Source organism: Suncus etruscus, chromosome 15 (assembly GCF_024139225.1).
Source record: "Suncus etruscus isolate mSunEtr1 chromosome 15, mSunEtr1.pri.cur, whole genome shotgun sequence".
Taxonomy (NCBI): domain Eukaryota; kingdom Metazoa; phylum Chordata; class Mammalia; order Eulipotyphla; family Soricidae; genus Suncus; species Suncus etruscus.
In genome coordinates, this window is record NC_064862.1 from 61,427,119 (window position 1) to 61,440,619 (window position 13,501).

Here is a 13,501-nt window from a genome sequence, read left to right on the forward strand (position 1 = left end):
AGAGTTAAAAAAAATAAGAAAGCAATACCATCCTTGCTGGGGATATGACTCAGTGGTAAAATATATGTGTGAGACCTGGGTTGGATCCCAAGCACCATAAAACAAATTAAAGAAAAATTTTGGTGCAGGGGGTGGGTGTATATAGGGAGAGGGGAAACAAAGGGTACTTGCCTTGCACATGTCTAACCCACCAGGTTAGATCCCTGACACATCATATAGTCCCCTGAGTCTTCTTAGGAATGATTCCTGGTGGCAGAGCCAGAAGTAAGTAAACCATAAATACCCCTGGGTAAGAACCCCCCAAACTTTAAACATTTGGGGGGTGGGGTGTTGGACCACACCTGATGATCCTCAGGGGATATTATTGACTCTGTGCTCAAGAGTGGCCTCCAGTGGTGCTGGGGGGGGGCATCTGTGATACTGGAGTGAACCAGGGTGAGAGGCAGGCAAGGCCAGCACCTTAAACCTTTGGCAATGCCTGCACAGGCACACAAGAGGAGTACTTTCAACACGAAGGACAATTACCAGCCTAGCTGGTTGTCTACTGGAAACTAGTCATGTATCCTTTCGGGGCAATTATTTAGTAGAAAAGCTTGATATGAATTGATATGAAGTTTACAGTCTTTATTCCACGTAGTAGAAATGTATTCATATTTTTTCCAAAGCTATGATGATATATTTGACTACAGGGTGCTGCTTTAAGCCTTTGTGGGAGCGTATTGCCTTGTAAATTCTTGAAGGAAGGAAGAAAGAAAAGGAAGGAAGGAAGGAAGGAAGGAAGGAAGGAAGGAAGGAAGGAAAGAAGGAAGGAAGGAAGGAAGGAAGGAAGGAAGGAAGGAAGGAAGGAAGGGAGGGAGGGAGGAAGGGAGGAAGGAAAGAAGGAAGGAAGGAAGGAAGGGAGGGAGGAAGGGAGGGAGGAAGGAAGGGAGGGAGGAAGGAAGGGAGGGAGGAAGGAAGGAAGGGGGAAGGAAGGAAGTGAAGGAAAGAAAGAGAAAGAAAGGGGCCGGGCGGTGGTGCTAGAGGTAAGGTGCCTGCCTTGCCTGCGCTAGCCTAGGACGGACTGCGGTTCGATCCCCCGGCATCCCATATGGTCCCCCAAGCCAGGAGCGACTTCTGAGCGCATAGCCAGGAGTAACCCCTGAGCGTCAAATGGGTGTGGCCCAAAAACCAAAAAAAAAAAAAAAAAGAAAAAGAAAGAGAAAGAAAGAAAGAAAGAAAGAAAGAAAGAAAGAAAGAAAGAAAGAAAGGAAGGAAGGAAGGAAGGAAGGAAGGAAGGAAGGAAGGAAGGAAGGAAGGAAGGAAGGAAGGAAGGAAGGAAGGAAGGAAGGAAGGAAAGAAAGAGAGAGAAAGAAAGAAAGAAAGAAAGAAAGAAAGAAAGAAAGAAAGAAAGGAAGGAAGGAAGGAAGGAAGGAAGGAAGGAAGGAAGGAAGGAAGGAAGGAAGGAAGGAAGGAAGGAAGGAAGGAAGGAAGGAAGGAAGGAAAGAAAGAAGGAAAGAAAGAAGGAAGAAAGAAAAGGAAACACTCTGTATGAAAAGTTTTCAGTCCTGGGCACTCACAATGGTGGCCAGGCCAGCCCAATATGGACGTTTCGGAGACAAGTGGTGAAGTAAAAGGGAAAAATCCAGGCACAAAGCAATGTGTGTCACAGCTACCACTGTGTTTGAAAAAGGAGAGAACACAGCAGGCCAGGGATTGTCTGGATCAGCCATTCAGGACTGACACTGGTTCAGTCACTGGCACCACAAATGAACCCAACGGGTTAGTTCTGAGCACAGAGCAAGGAATAGGCCCTGAGCCCCACTGAGTGTGGGCTCCAAGTGGGGGAATAGAGAATAATGAAAGGCATCTATGCTTGGCAGCAAATATTCCTGGAAGGACACATAAGAAATAAGAATCAGGTTTGCCCCTTGGAGAGGTCCAGACACTGTACCCCCAGCTCTGACTGAGGAGCAGAGAAATGTCTTTGGCCAGGTAGGAGTAGGGATAGGACCTTCCTGGATAGTGGTCAGTGCAGGAACCAGAGGGGTGCCATGAGGCAGCCAGAAACCTCTGTGGAGGGGCAGCTGCAACCCAATGCCTGCTTGCTCCTCCTTTGCTGGGCAAAGACACAGAAAGAATCTTAGTGCTCTCACTCAAAGGCTCTGCTTAGCAGATTGCATGATACTGTATGAATCTGTATGTATTATATATATATATGTGTGTGTGTGTGTGTGTGTGTGTGTATGAGAGAAACAGAGATAGAGACAGAGAGATAGACAGAGAGAGACAGAGACAGAGAGAGAGAGAGAGAGAGAGAGAGAGAGCGAGAGAGAGAGCGAGAGCACATGCTAACCACCACATTTTTCAGTGGTTGAGCTAAATGACTTCTGTGGTCCTTTACAAAGTGAGCTCAGCAGATGAGTGTGCAGTTAAGAGCATTTTTTTTGAATCTCCAATCAGCTTTGAAAGAAGGTGATCCATTATCACAGGAGGCTCCAAGTGCTTCACTGTATCTCCCTAGGGGACCAGGAAGGGGGTGGGGGTGAAGAGGGAAGCAGGCTCAGATCCAGCTGGAGTCAGAGGGACCTCTTCAGTGCAAAGGACTGTGGTGCTGCCTTGTTCCATGGAGTCCAAGTCCCTCCTCCATTAAACATAGGACACAGATACCTGGACCAGCTTTGATAGGTGACAGGGGTGAGCAGAACTGGCAGGGGGAGGTGATTAAGTGAGGAGGGGTTGGGCCAGGCCCCGAGGGTGGACCCCGGCAGGGTGACAGGTAATCATCTCTCCCTCTGTGGCTTCTTTTTTTTCTTTTAAAGCACTGCATGATAAATTTACTTCCTAATGATTTTTGAGTAAACTACAATGACCACAATTTCAAAATCATTAATAATTCATGACCAAGGGCCATAAACACTCTATAATCTCCACAGGCAGGAACCATGAATACTTGTTAGAGACAGAGACGAGGGCGAGAATAATTCCACCCGCTAAACGGAAAGAATCTGCTGACTTCAAGCTAGGCTCCAAAGAGACATTTTTCGAAAATGACTTTAACCCATCCCAAGCCTCATCCAAGCCCTCTTCCAGGTCTCCTCTTCTCTCCTAGCCCAGCCCCCCAGGTGTCCTTGATTCCTCCAGTCTGTTGTGCATGCAGAAGGCTGGGGTGACTCAGTGGGGAAGTGGTGGCCAGAGCACTGCCTTCCATTGGCAGGGGTGAGGAGGGAGGGTGGGGCAAAACATTCCATTCAGCTGTTTGGGACAGCAAGGGGGTTCTCATTGAACTGCTTGGGGACTGAAGCCTGAGCAATTCCAATGTGCAGCAACATTGTGAAGAACATTAGGGAAAAGCCACTGAGCATTTCCCCTGCTGGCCCTGGCTTGCAGGATAGCTGAAACGGGGCTGCTATAGGAGATGGCAAGTTGGGGTACACAGCAGTGTTCCAGGGACAGGGAGCCATATACCTGCACTTTTATGGGAAAACCCAATTTTTTTTCATGGAAGTACCTGATTTGTTTATTTGTTTGTTTTGGGGCCACACCTGATGACGCTCAGGTGTTACTCCTGGCTAGACCACTCAGAAATCACTCCTGGCTCCGGAGACCATATGGGAAGCTGGGGATTGAACCCAGGTCCGTTCTGGGTCAGTCACGTGCAAGGCAAACTCCCTACTGCTGTGCTAGCACTCTAGCCCTGAGGTACTTAACTTTTAAAAGTTCAAGAGAGGGACTAGAGTGACAGCATAGTGGATATGGCATCTGCTTTGCATGAGGTCAACCTCGGTTTAATCCCTGGCACCCAGTCCCTGAGTGTGCCAGGAGTAATTTCTAGTTGAGAGCCAGGAGTAACCATTTCTGGATAAGCATTTCTGGGTGTTACCAAAAACAAACAAACATATAAAACTCCCCAAACAAATAAAAGTTGCAATGGGATTTGGGTCAAATCAACCAAATCTTTGGTACCAGGAAGATGGCTCCAGAGGCTAGAGCAATGGTTACATATAGGAGCCTGAGCTTCATCCCAGCACTGAAACATCCCTCCAAGCACCACTGGGAATGAGATTCGAAAGCACCAAACCAAGAAGTGCCCCAAGCATGGTAAGGGTGGAGCCTGAAATAAAGAATAGTTAAAGAAACACTTCCTGACCCAAATTCAGCATCCTGGCTGAAGAAGATTCCCAGTCTCCCTCTGCTGAGCTGGCCTGAACATAAGAAGTAGCCAGTACCCTCCACCCCACACTGTGTGCTGCCCACACAGGCCAGGACAGAATGGGACATGACAGATGGGAGAGGTCAGGACAGGACAAATAGGAGAAGACAGGACAGGTTGGGCAGGACAAGACATGATAGAATGGGATAGGACAGATGGGAGAGGACAGGGCAGCACATGACAGGAGAGCTGGGACAGGACAGCTGAGAGAGGACAAGTTGCCTGCCACCAGCCATCTAGATCTAACCTGCAGCTCTTCACCTCTCACAGTAAGTCGTTAAAGGGACATCTGGAATTGGGTCCAAGATCTGATACTTAGGATGTAAGGAGGGTGGGTCAAGAACAGACTGAAAAGGTGGACAGCTCCCTCCTGCTTCTGTGTGTGTGTGTGTGTGTGTGTGTGTGTGTGTGTGTGTGTGTGTGTGAGCACGCATGCCACACCCAGTGCTGCTCAGGGTTTACTCCTGGCTCTGCACTCAGGGATCACTACTGATGGTGCTCAGGGGACCATATGTTGTACTGGGAATCAAACCTGGGTCAGCAGCATGCAAGACAAATGTCCTATTCACTGTATTAGGGCTCTGCCCCCAACCAAGCCCAATTAAGCCTCCTCTGAATTGAACCCGGGTCCATCCTGGGTTGGCGGCATGCAAGGCAAACGCCTATTGCTGTGCTAAAAGATAGAAATATTTTTTTTTCTTCTTAAAGGAAGGCAGACTGCCATGTGCAGCGTCTCATTTGAATGAGTTTGGAGTCTTGGAAGCTTGACTACCCTATGTTCTACAAATGGACCTTGAGAGCTTGTTTAGAGGTTCTAGCAGGGGATCACAGCTACTTGTATACCCTTAACCGAAGAACGGTCCATCTCTATTTGGGGAAGGCCGTCCTCTTCAACCCAGTGTGCAACTTCAGGAGGGACGCATATGGAGCGGTGAGGGAGGAAGGGGACACTCGCCTAGCTAGCCAGATCAGTCAAATCAACCCTGGCGATCAATGGGTTGACAGATGTCGCAGCCAGATTGCCCTCACATCCAGAAATATTTATTTGTTTGTTTGTTTTTTTGGTTTTTGGTTTTTGGGTCATACCCGGCAGCACTCAGGGGTTGCTCCTGGCTCTATGCTCAGAAATCATCCCTGGCAGGCACGGGGACCATATGGGATGCCGGGATTCGAACCACCATCCTTCTGCATGAAAGGCAAACACCTTACCTCCATGTTAGCTCTCTGGCCCCACATCCAGAAATATTTTTAAACTACAAATGCTACCTTATGTTGCTTGGGTGTATGTCCCTCTCATCTCCCCCAAATTTAGAAATGATGAAAATTCTAATTTGTGTCCTGTTTTCTTATCCCTCTTCCTATGAAAGGGACAAGGTCTAAATATATATATATATATATACACATACATACATACATACATACATATATATACATACACATACATACATACATACATACATACATACATACATACATAAAATCAAACACCTTCCATAAACTGGGCTTGAATACAGGCTCTGGTAAAGCCTGGGTCTCTGCTACCATTTCCGCCCAGGATCCTCCACCTTCTGGCAACTCATTCAGTGCCTGACCCCTGGAGTTGCGGCTGACGTAGCCTGGGAAGCTCATAATCACTGTAAAGGGACAGTGGTGGCCCGGCACAGTCCTCCCTGCTCCCATTGGCAGGGAGGCAGGAGGGCCCTTCCCTGACTGGAACCCTCAGTCTCTGTCCAGCACTGACGGGTCCTGCTGTCCTGGGCTGAGGCCTTTCTGTGCTACCCTCTCAGTAACTCAGCACACAGACTGTGTCAGATGGGTCTTCCTGGCACCGTAGCCTGGGACCCAGCAGGCAGGGTCTGGGTGGGAGATTCTAAGATAGTCATTTCTAGTTCTTTCCATCAAAACATGAGGTTGACTACCCTAGCCCTGGGTCTAGGTTGGCCTTGCTACATATTCTGAAGAATAGGAAGAAACCCAAGTGGGGCTGGGTTGATGGCTCAGAGGATGGGGGTGGGGGAAGAGGGCTTCCCATCCCTCCTGCAAACACAGACACTCATGAGAGAACATGGGTGCCTACTACAGCCTCTGTGGGTGACCCTATAGTCCACAGCGAATGCCACAGGGAGCCCCACAGAAAGGAACAGAGCCTGACCTCAGAAAAAGCCAAGCCCACACTGCTGACCCTCAAAATCATGAACCCAGGTTCACAGTGGTTTGAAGTTGTGTGCATTTGGGGTGACACAATCAGAGCTGGCCAGCATTCAGGACAAGTGACGATTCATACCCATGGTCAGCACTCTGATTCCAAACTATTCTGCTCACTCCCACTCCCTTCAAAATAGTGCCCCCCCTCGCCCCCAGCTTACGGGAACCCCCTTTACCTCCTTCTTCTCCTGGGAACACAATCGGCTTCGCTCAGCCTTTCGCAGGGTCTGACCTATGGCAGTTCAAAGGCAGAACCAGAGATTAAGGCTGTTTTAAAACAACAAGTTTATCACAAGAAAAGCTTGTTATTTGCAAACTGCATAGACGGGACCGATCATAATCAAATGATTTCAAGAAAATGTAGCCTATTATTATAATGGGGAAATGGCATACTCTCGAAATAAACCAACAGCAAGGAAATGGTAATTCACACATTGGTGTTTCTGACTGTAATGAACAAAGCTTTGGCTCTTTAATCTGGAACATTATCTAGACTCTGCAATGGCTGACGGACTGTAGTTTTCCCGTCCAAATTACATTTTTATTAAATTGTTTGGAATTACATAAAATGCCTTTCACAAGAATTCCCTCCACTCCACGCACAACCAGACATGTGCCCCAAACCCCCAGTCGGCACAGAGGTGATGCTGCCGATGTGAATTAGTGGTAATCACCCACATTTCACATAATGGGCAATTTCAGAGAGAATTGTTGCTTTTCTCTTAAAATTGGAGGATAACATTTGAAGGCATGCATAAATTCAACAGAGCGACGTCAGAATGTTTAAATGTGCTATCCCAGATGCAGTTTTCACGATTTTATGGAAGCAACCACGATAAAAGGATTCCTTGATGGGAAATTAATGGATTACCCTGGGTTTAAAATAGGAAGCGGGAGTCGCTGCACGTCCCCAGCTTGTCTCCCAGACTGCCCGACTTCCCTCCGGTGACCGTTGTGAGGGCGCGGGCAACATGACCGACTGTGAATCCCACGAATGCTCTCACAGTAGGAATAAGGTGTAGAGAAGTCTGGCTCAGAGGAAGGATGTAGGCCGTGGGACTCAGGAGAAAGATCTACTATGGAGGGGCCCCTTTCAGGGAATTGCCAAAAGTATGGTACCTGGGGTGCTCACACATGCCAAACTGCACAGGTGCATCAGTGGATGGAGCTCTTTCCAGGAAGTGAGAATAAGGGGGTGAGAGCTAACCCCAAAGATGAAGGCCTGGCAATGACCTAACTTGGGGTGAGTACACAAAAGGCAGTGTGGGAGGGGCAGCAGGGAACCCCGGATGACTTGGTGGCAGCATTGTGAAGGTTATCTACTCAGTTAACATCTCTCCGGACCCTGCAGACGGAACTATGCAGAACCTCACACTTTTAAGACTTTGGTTTTGAATCACATCAGGCAGAGCTGAGGGGTTGATCCTAGCAGTGACCAATAGACTTGTGGTACAGAGGACTGAACCCATGGCTCTATATGCAAAGTGAACATTTAGATCTAGTCTATTGGGGGTTGGGGGGTCACTGTTCCAAAGCAGAGCTGAGGAATGAGGGGGCCTATGGTGCCAGAGACTGATCTCAGGGCACAAGACAGGTAGTACCCAGGCTCTGAGCTGTCTCTCCAGTGGTGACCTGTGCTGGATACATCACCTGTACTAGGAACGAGTCAATGACCAACTATTTCCAGTCAGAATCCTACCCTTACAGCCACCTGCCTTGGGGAAAACTAACAGAGAACACCAAGGCACCAAGAGCCAAGACAAAGCTGAATGGAGCAGTATGCCTTCCTTCTCTTCTTTCTTCCATTTTTTTTTGTTTGTTTTTATTTTTTTGGTTTTTGGGTCACACCCAGTAGCGCTCAGGGTTACTCCTGGCTCTATACTCTTAAATTGCCCCGAGCGGGCTTGGGGGACCATATGGGATGTCGGGATTCGAACCACCGTCATTCTACATGCAAGGCAAACTCCTTACGCTGTGCTCTCTCTCCAGCCCCTTCTTTTTTTTTTTCTTCCATTTTTTGATTTGCCTTTGGACCAAGATGCTAGAATTCAGGGCTGAAAAAGGGCCCATGAAAATGCACCAAGTGTTGGAGGACATTGCTAGAATGCAAGGGCATTCTGTGTGTGAATGCAGGAGGCAGGGAGAGGGAGCCACCTATGTGTGTGCTCATGTGCTACCCCTGGCTCTGTGCTCAGAAGTGATTGTATCAGTACTTGGAGGGCGATGTGGAATGCTAGGGATTGAACCAGTCTGTTGCTTGTGAAGCAAGCATTTAATCCTTGTACCATTTCTTCAGCCCCAAGAATTCTGTATTTTTCACTCAATTTTGCTGTGAATATAAGCCTTTTCTAATAAATAAAATGTATTAATTTATCCAAAATGTGGGGCTGGAGCAATAGCCTATAAGACAAGGCTATATGTGCCTTGCAGTTAGCGGACCTGGGTTTGATCCCCAGCATCCAACCCATATGGTGTCTTGATCATGGCCAAGAGTGATTCCTGAGTGCAGAGCTAATAATAAGTCCTAACGACTACCAGATGTAGTCCCAAAACAAAACCAAACCAAAAAATAAGGTCAAAGACATAATATACTGGGTAGAAACTGGCCTTGCACATAGTCAACCCAGGTTTTATCTCTACCCCATAAGATCCCCCAATGGGGGATCCCTCTTTGTTTGGTGATCACTTAGCCAGGAGTGATCCCCAAGCAAAGATCCAGGAGCAAACCCTGAGTATAGCCAGGTGTAACCCCCCAAACAAACAAAACAAAACAGAAAGTGTCCAGGGTTCAGGTGGTCTGGGCTAATGAGCCAATGGGAGCTGAGCCTCCAGATCCAAGACAGGAACTGTGGAGAGATGCTTCTAGTAATGCCTCAAGTTCCCAGAATGCTTGAACTTGCGCATGTGCTCTGCCCAGGAGCTGGGAGGGCATTGAGCAGGTGGAAGGCAGAGCTGTCCATAAACTGGGGGGGTTTGGGAAATAATGCCAATGTGAGTCAGATGTTGGCAGGGACAAAAGACTGAGAGCCAGGAAAGGGAGGAGTGGGAAAACAGAGCCAGTGAGGGTGAAGGTCCATCTAGCTGCTGCTCACCCCGGGGCTGGACTGACATATCCAGAGGGTCAAGACCAGATACCAGATCAGCTCCACCACCTGCCACAAGTCCCAGGATCCACAGGATCCCTTAGGATCCCTCTAAGTGTTAGTTTCTTCCTTCTGTTTTGAGAAGCTGACTCACTGCTGGGGTTTGCTTTTCATCTCTCAAATGCTGCTCTACCAGGGAAAAACAATTAGAAAAAAAAAAAGAAAGAAAGAAGGCAGGCCATAAAAACAAAATATTAATAAAAAATAGAACTATTAAAATTTGGATGTAAATCTCTGGATTGGAGTTAATTAGAGCTTCTTTATTCATTAAATTGGAAAAGAATTTGCTTCTTTTTCCAATGAAGATCATTTGCTCTAATTAGGTACGTCTGCTCTCTAATGCCCCTGTCCTCACTCCAAGCCCCAAACTCCTCCAGGGAGCACCAGACGGTGGCTCCCCACTGGGGAAGGGAGGAAGCAGCTTCTGCTGCATCTGTCTCCTGCACTTAGCTTCCCGGGCATCTCCTACCTGTATCTCATTTTATTCGCACAACAACCCAGAGGGGGTGGGGGTGGAAGAGGTGACATTAATATCAATAGATGCTGCTTGCAAAATGAAGGGGGAGTTTCTCTGCAGTTTGCAAGGTGACCTGCCAGCTGCCAGCATGAGACAATAAATAAAGCCAAATGGAAATGACGTGCTCACGCTCCCACTTTCCACGCAGATGTGTGCCTGGGGAAAGGAAAGAAGGGAGAGGCCGAGGCGAGTCTCTGTAAAATAATACTCGGCTCCTGGTTACGATTTCAGAGAGATTTTTTTTTTCTAATCTGTGTTTAGGATTTTTTTTCCCCCCAAGGGTTAGAAGATCCTGATGCTTCAGTTTTACTTTGCTCTAGATGCAGATAATAATATTCATCGCTACCATTTATAAAGGGGGGAGTCACAGCTTTGCTGGATGTTAGTGTCGGAAGTCATCAGACGAAAGGAAATTGGGGCCCAAATTGCCCTTGGAAAAGAGCTGTAAAGCGTCTGTAAAGTCTAGTCCGCAGGCCACGGCTGAGGAGTAATACACATGGAGGAGGGAGAGTGTGCACCAGGGAAAAGGAGGGTGCTTCCCAGCCAGAGTAGTCACGCTATAATGTGATCTTCCTGCAGGGGGAGGATGCAGGGAGCTGGAGGCAGGAGCCACCCACCATGCATGTGGCTGCCCCTCCAGGGACCAGAACCTGCATGGGCCCAGCCCCTGCACACAGTCAGCCCGAGGAGCAGGCTCTGCAGTGCATCTGTTTTACCATACAGGCCTCTAGGTTTGGGAGATGCTGAAGATGCTGGTGCCAATATTTCACTCCGCCATGCAGTGTGAAAGGAGCCACAGATGATGTGTAAACAAACAGGTGAGGTTGAGTCCCAAAGCGCTTTGGTTTATAAATTTGGGGTCAAGCCAGATGTGCTGCTGGGCTAGAGCAGGCCTGTGGTGGGCAGAACTTTTGACTGTGGTACAAACCCATGAAGAAGACAAAAAAAATGAATGAATAAATGAATGAATGAATGAGTGCTTGGCTGCTTTCTTGAGGTGACAAAAGCATGATTTAGAAGGAGAACTAAGCCGATCCCTGCAGGCTGCATGGTGGGCAATGGCACTAGTGTGTCTACCCCCACGACCACAGAAGTTCCCCTTCAGTGTTAGTCAGCCCTCATTTTTCATTGCTGCCAATGTGCCCAACTCCCTAATGTGGCCAGGGAGCAGAGAAGATTTGGCTGAGTCCAGAACCAGCACTGCCAACCCAAGCAGTACTGCTCCAGACAAGCTGGCCAGGGCAGACTGCAGAGGGAGCATTTGAAGGAACTGATTAAGGTTGTTAAAGAACTTGAACTTTTAGAGCAACTAATTCTGAGGAGGAGGGTTGGGGAAGGAGGCCCCACCAGATACAGACACTGGATCACACCAGACCTGTAGCCAACTCAGTGTCAATATTCATACCCAGGCACTTGGGCCACTTGGAGTCTGAGCAGCAGGGTAGGCTTTGGGAAACAAATGGCTCCTGGAGATCCTGTAGACCAGGGACTTATGGATAGCTTCCTTCTCCCCATGGGGGGTGGGGGGGGGGAGAAGACACTGAGCTTTTCCTAAAGTGAGGGAAAACATTTCTTCTGTTTCCCATAGTAAGGTCTCTGGGACCTTTTAGGTGTTGATATCATTTTTAGGTGTTGATATCATTTGAATCTAAACACCCCACTGAGATGTGACTCTCTTGTCTTCTTGTTGGCATGGGGCAGGGGGTAGGAGCTCTGAGAAAACATTGGTTCCTTTGGACACAGCCTTTATTCTGGCAACTTCCTCAAAGGCACAAACAAAAGTTCTCTTTGAGCCAGAGGCAACGAAGAAATATCCCATCAACGGGAGCCAGATACACCCACAGGCCTCACTGGGGTCTCATGGAACAGACACTTATCCATGGTGTTGCTGGGGACATGGCCACAGTAAGCCTGATGAATCTGCATATACAGCGTGAGGGTGAGGGAACTGGCACAAATGGGAAACTGCCCAGAGCCCTCAATTGTCAATGAATGACAGATTCTGGGAAGAGCTATGAGGGCAGAGGGTGTAGCCTACCCTGCTGGAGCAGCAGCAGGAGATACAGGAAAGGGCTGGATGGGAACAAAGTAGAGAACTTCAGATATAGCCTTTCGAGGAAGGTCTGCAGGCAGCTCCCTGTCTGCCTTTTCATCTCTGCACAACCTGACACTTCCTGCTGGGGACTCCCTGAGAGAAAACCCCTTTTCCCGGAGACACAGAGGCTGTGACTCCTCCATGGGACAGTACTTGGAAGTCACGTACATAAGAGTGAGTCCTTCAAGAGCACATCAGGGATCGCTTTTATTTGTGAATAATTAATTTGGTCTATTTCCTAGTAAAAAGCCAAAACAACATAATCTCAAAATATTAAATATTTAAAAGTGTGTGTGTGTGTGTGTGTGTGTGTGTGTGTGTGTGTGTGTGTGTGTGTTGCTGAGAATCACAAAGCCTCACATATGCAAGGCAGGTGCTTTACCATTAAGCCACATGCTCAGTTCAAATGATTATCAAGCCTGAGAAATGCTGCAAATGCCGCCCCCCCCAGTTAGGACCCAAGAAAGGGTGACCTATGGAGGGAAGAGAGGGTAACTTTGGCCCTCAGGACTCAGTCTGCTGAAGAGAAAGCATTATTTTCAGTGGCCAAAGCTTCTTTTTAGAGCCCCATCTCTACAGCGGGAGATGAGAATGATGTGATGACAGAATTCGGGTCTGGAAACGGGAAGACTTTCTTAGCTAAGCCAACAAGCCAGCCTAGTGACTGGTTACTAACATGAGAGCAGTTTCCATGAGACAGCTGGACAAAATGAGAAGAAATATAAAGACAGACATATTTAGCCCAAAGGTCAAGAAACTGCCACCCGTCAGAGCCAGCCCCAACAGGGAATGCCATTAGGGCAGCTACAGAGGAGCCAAGTGACTGTCCAGGCCACAGAGCAGCTAGTTTGGCTGCAAGTCAGGTCAGGGTTCTTTCCATCCTTCTGCATGTCTCTCTCCCTTTCACAAAACAGGGTCTGGGCCTCCTCCGTCCCCACATTCTATCCTCTCCTGCTCCCACCCGCTCCCACCCTGCACCTTCAATCTGTGCTTGCTTCTTGGACCTAGACCCTTTGCAAAGATCTACATAGCACCGGGGCAGGCAGTGTGGAGCACCTGCATCTGTTACAGGAATGGCTCAGCTTCACAGTACAGGAGAGGTGCCAGTTTTGTTCATTTTGTGTTTCCACAAAAGCCTTGATATATGTGTGTGTTTGTTTGTAAAAATTAGTTTAGGAGATATGACTGCAAGTAGTGTTAACATCATTTCTGGTCTGATGTACAAAGTTGCAGCAGGACCACCCCCACCAAAGTGACCAGACCATTATTTCCCCCCCCCCCCCCAGTTCATGTCCCCTTGGACCCACTTTCCAGTTGCCCCTCTGTTTGGTGGTTTGAGTTTTATGACTTAT

General features: G+C 48.1%; 1 protein-coding gene across 1 annotated transcript in view; it reads right to left on the reverse strand.

Annotated features, from left to right (window-relative positions):
- Positions 1–7,007, reverse strand: part of KATNIP (katanin interacting protein) — a 117,825-nt gene extending 110,818 nt beyond the window's left edge. The window contains exons 1-2 of the mRNA XM_049788142.1: positions 6,998–7,007; positions 6,571–6,626 (exon numbers count right to left, since the gene is read on the reverse strand). Of these exons, the coding sequence (XP_049644099.1) occupies positions 6,571–6,626; positions 6,998–7,007 (66 nt within the window). The remainder of the gene's footprint in view (positions 1–6,570; positions 6,627–6,997) is intronic.
- Between the last annotated feature and the right edge of the window lie 6,494 nt (positions 7,008–13,501).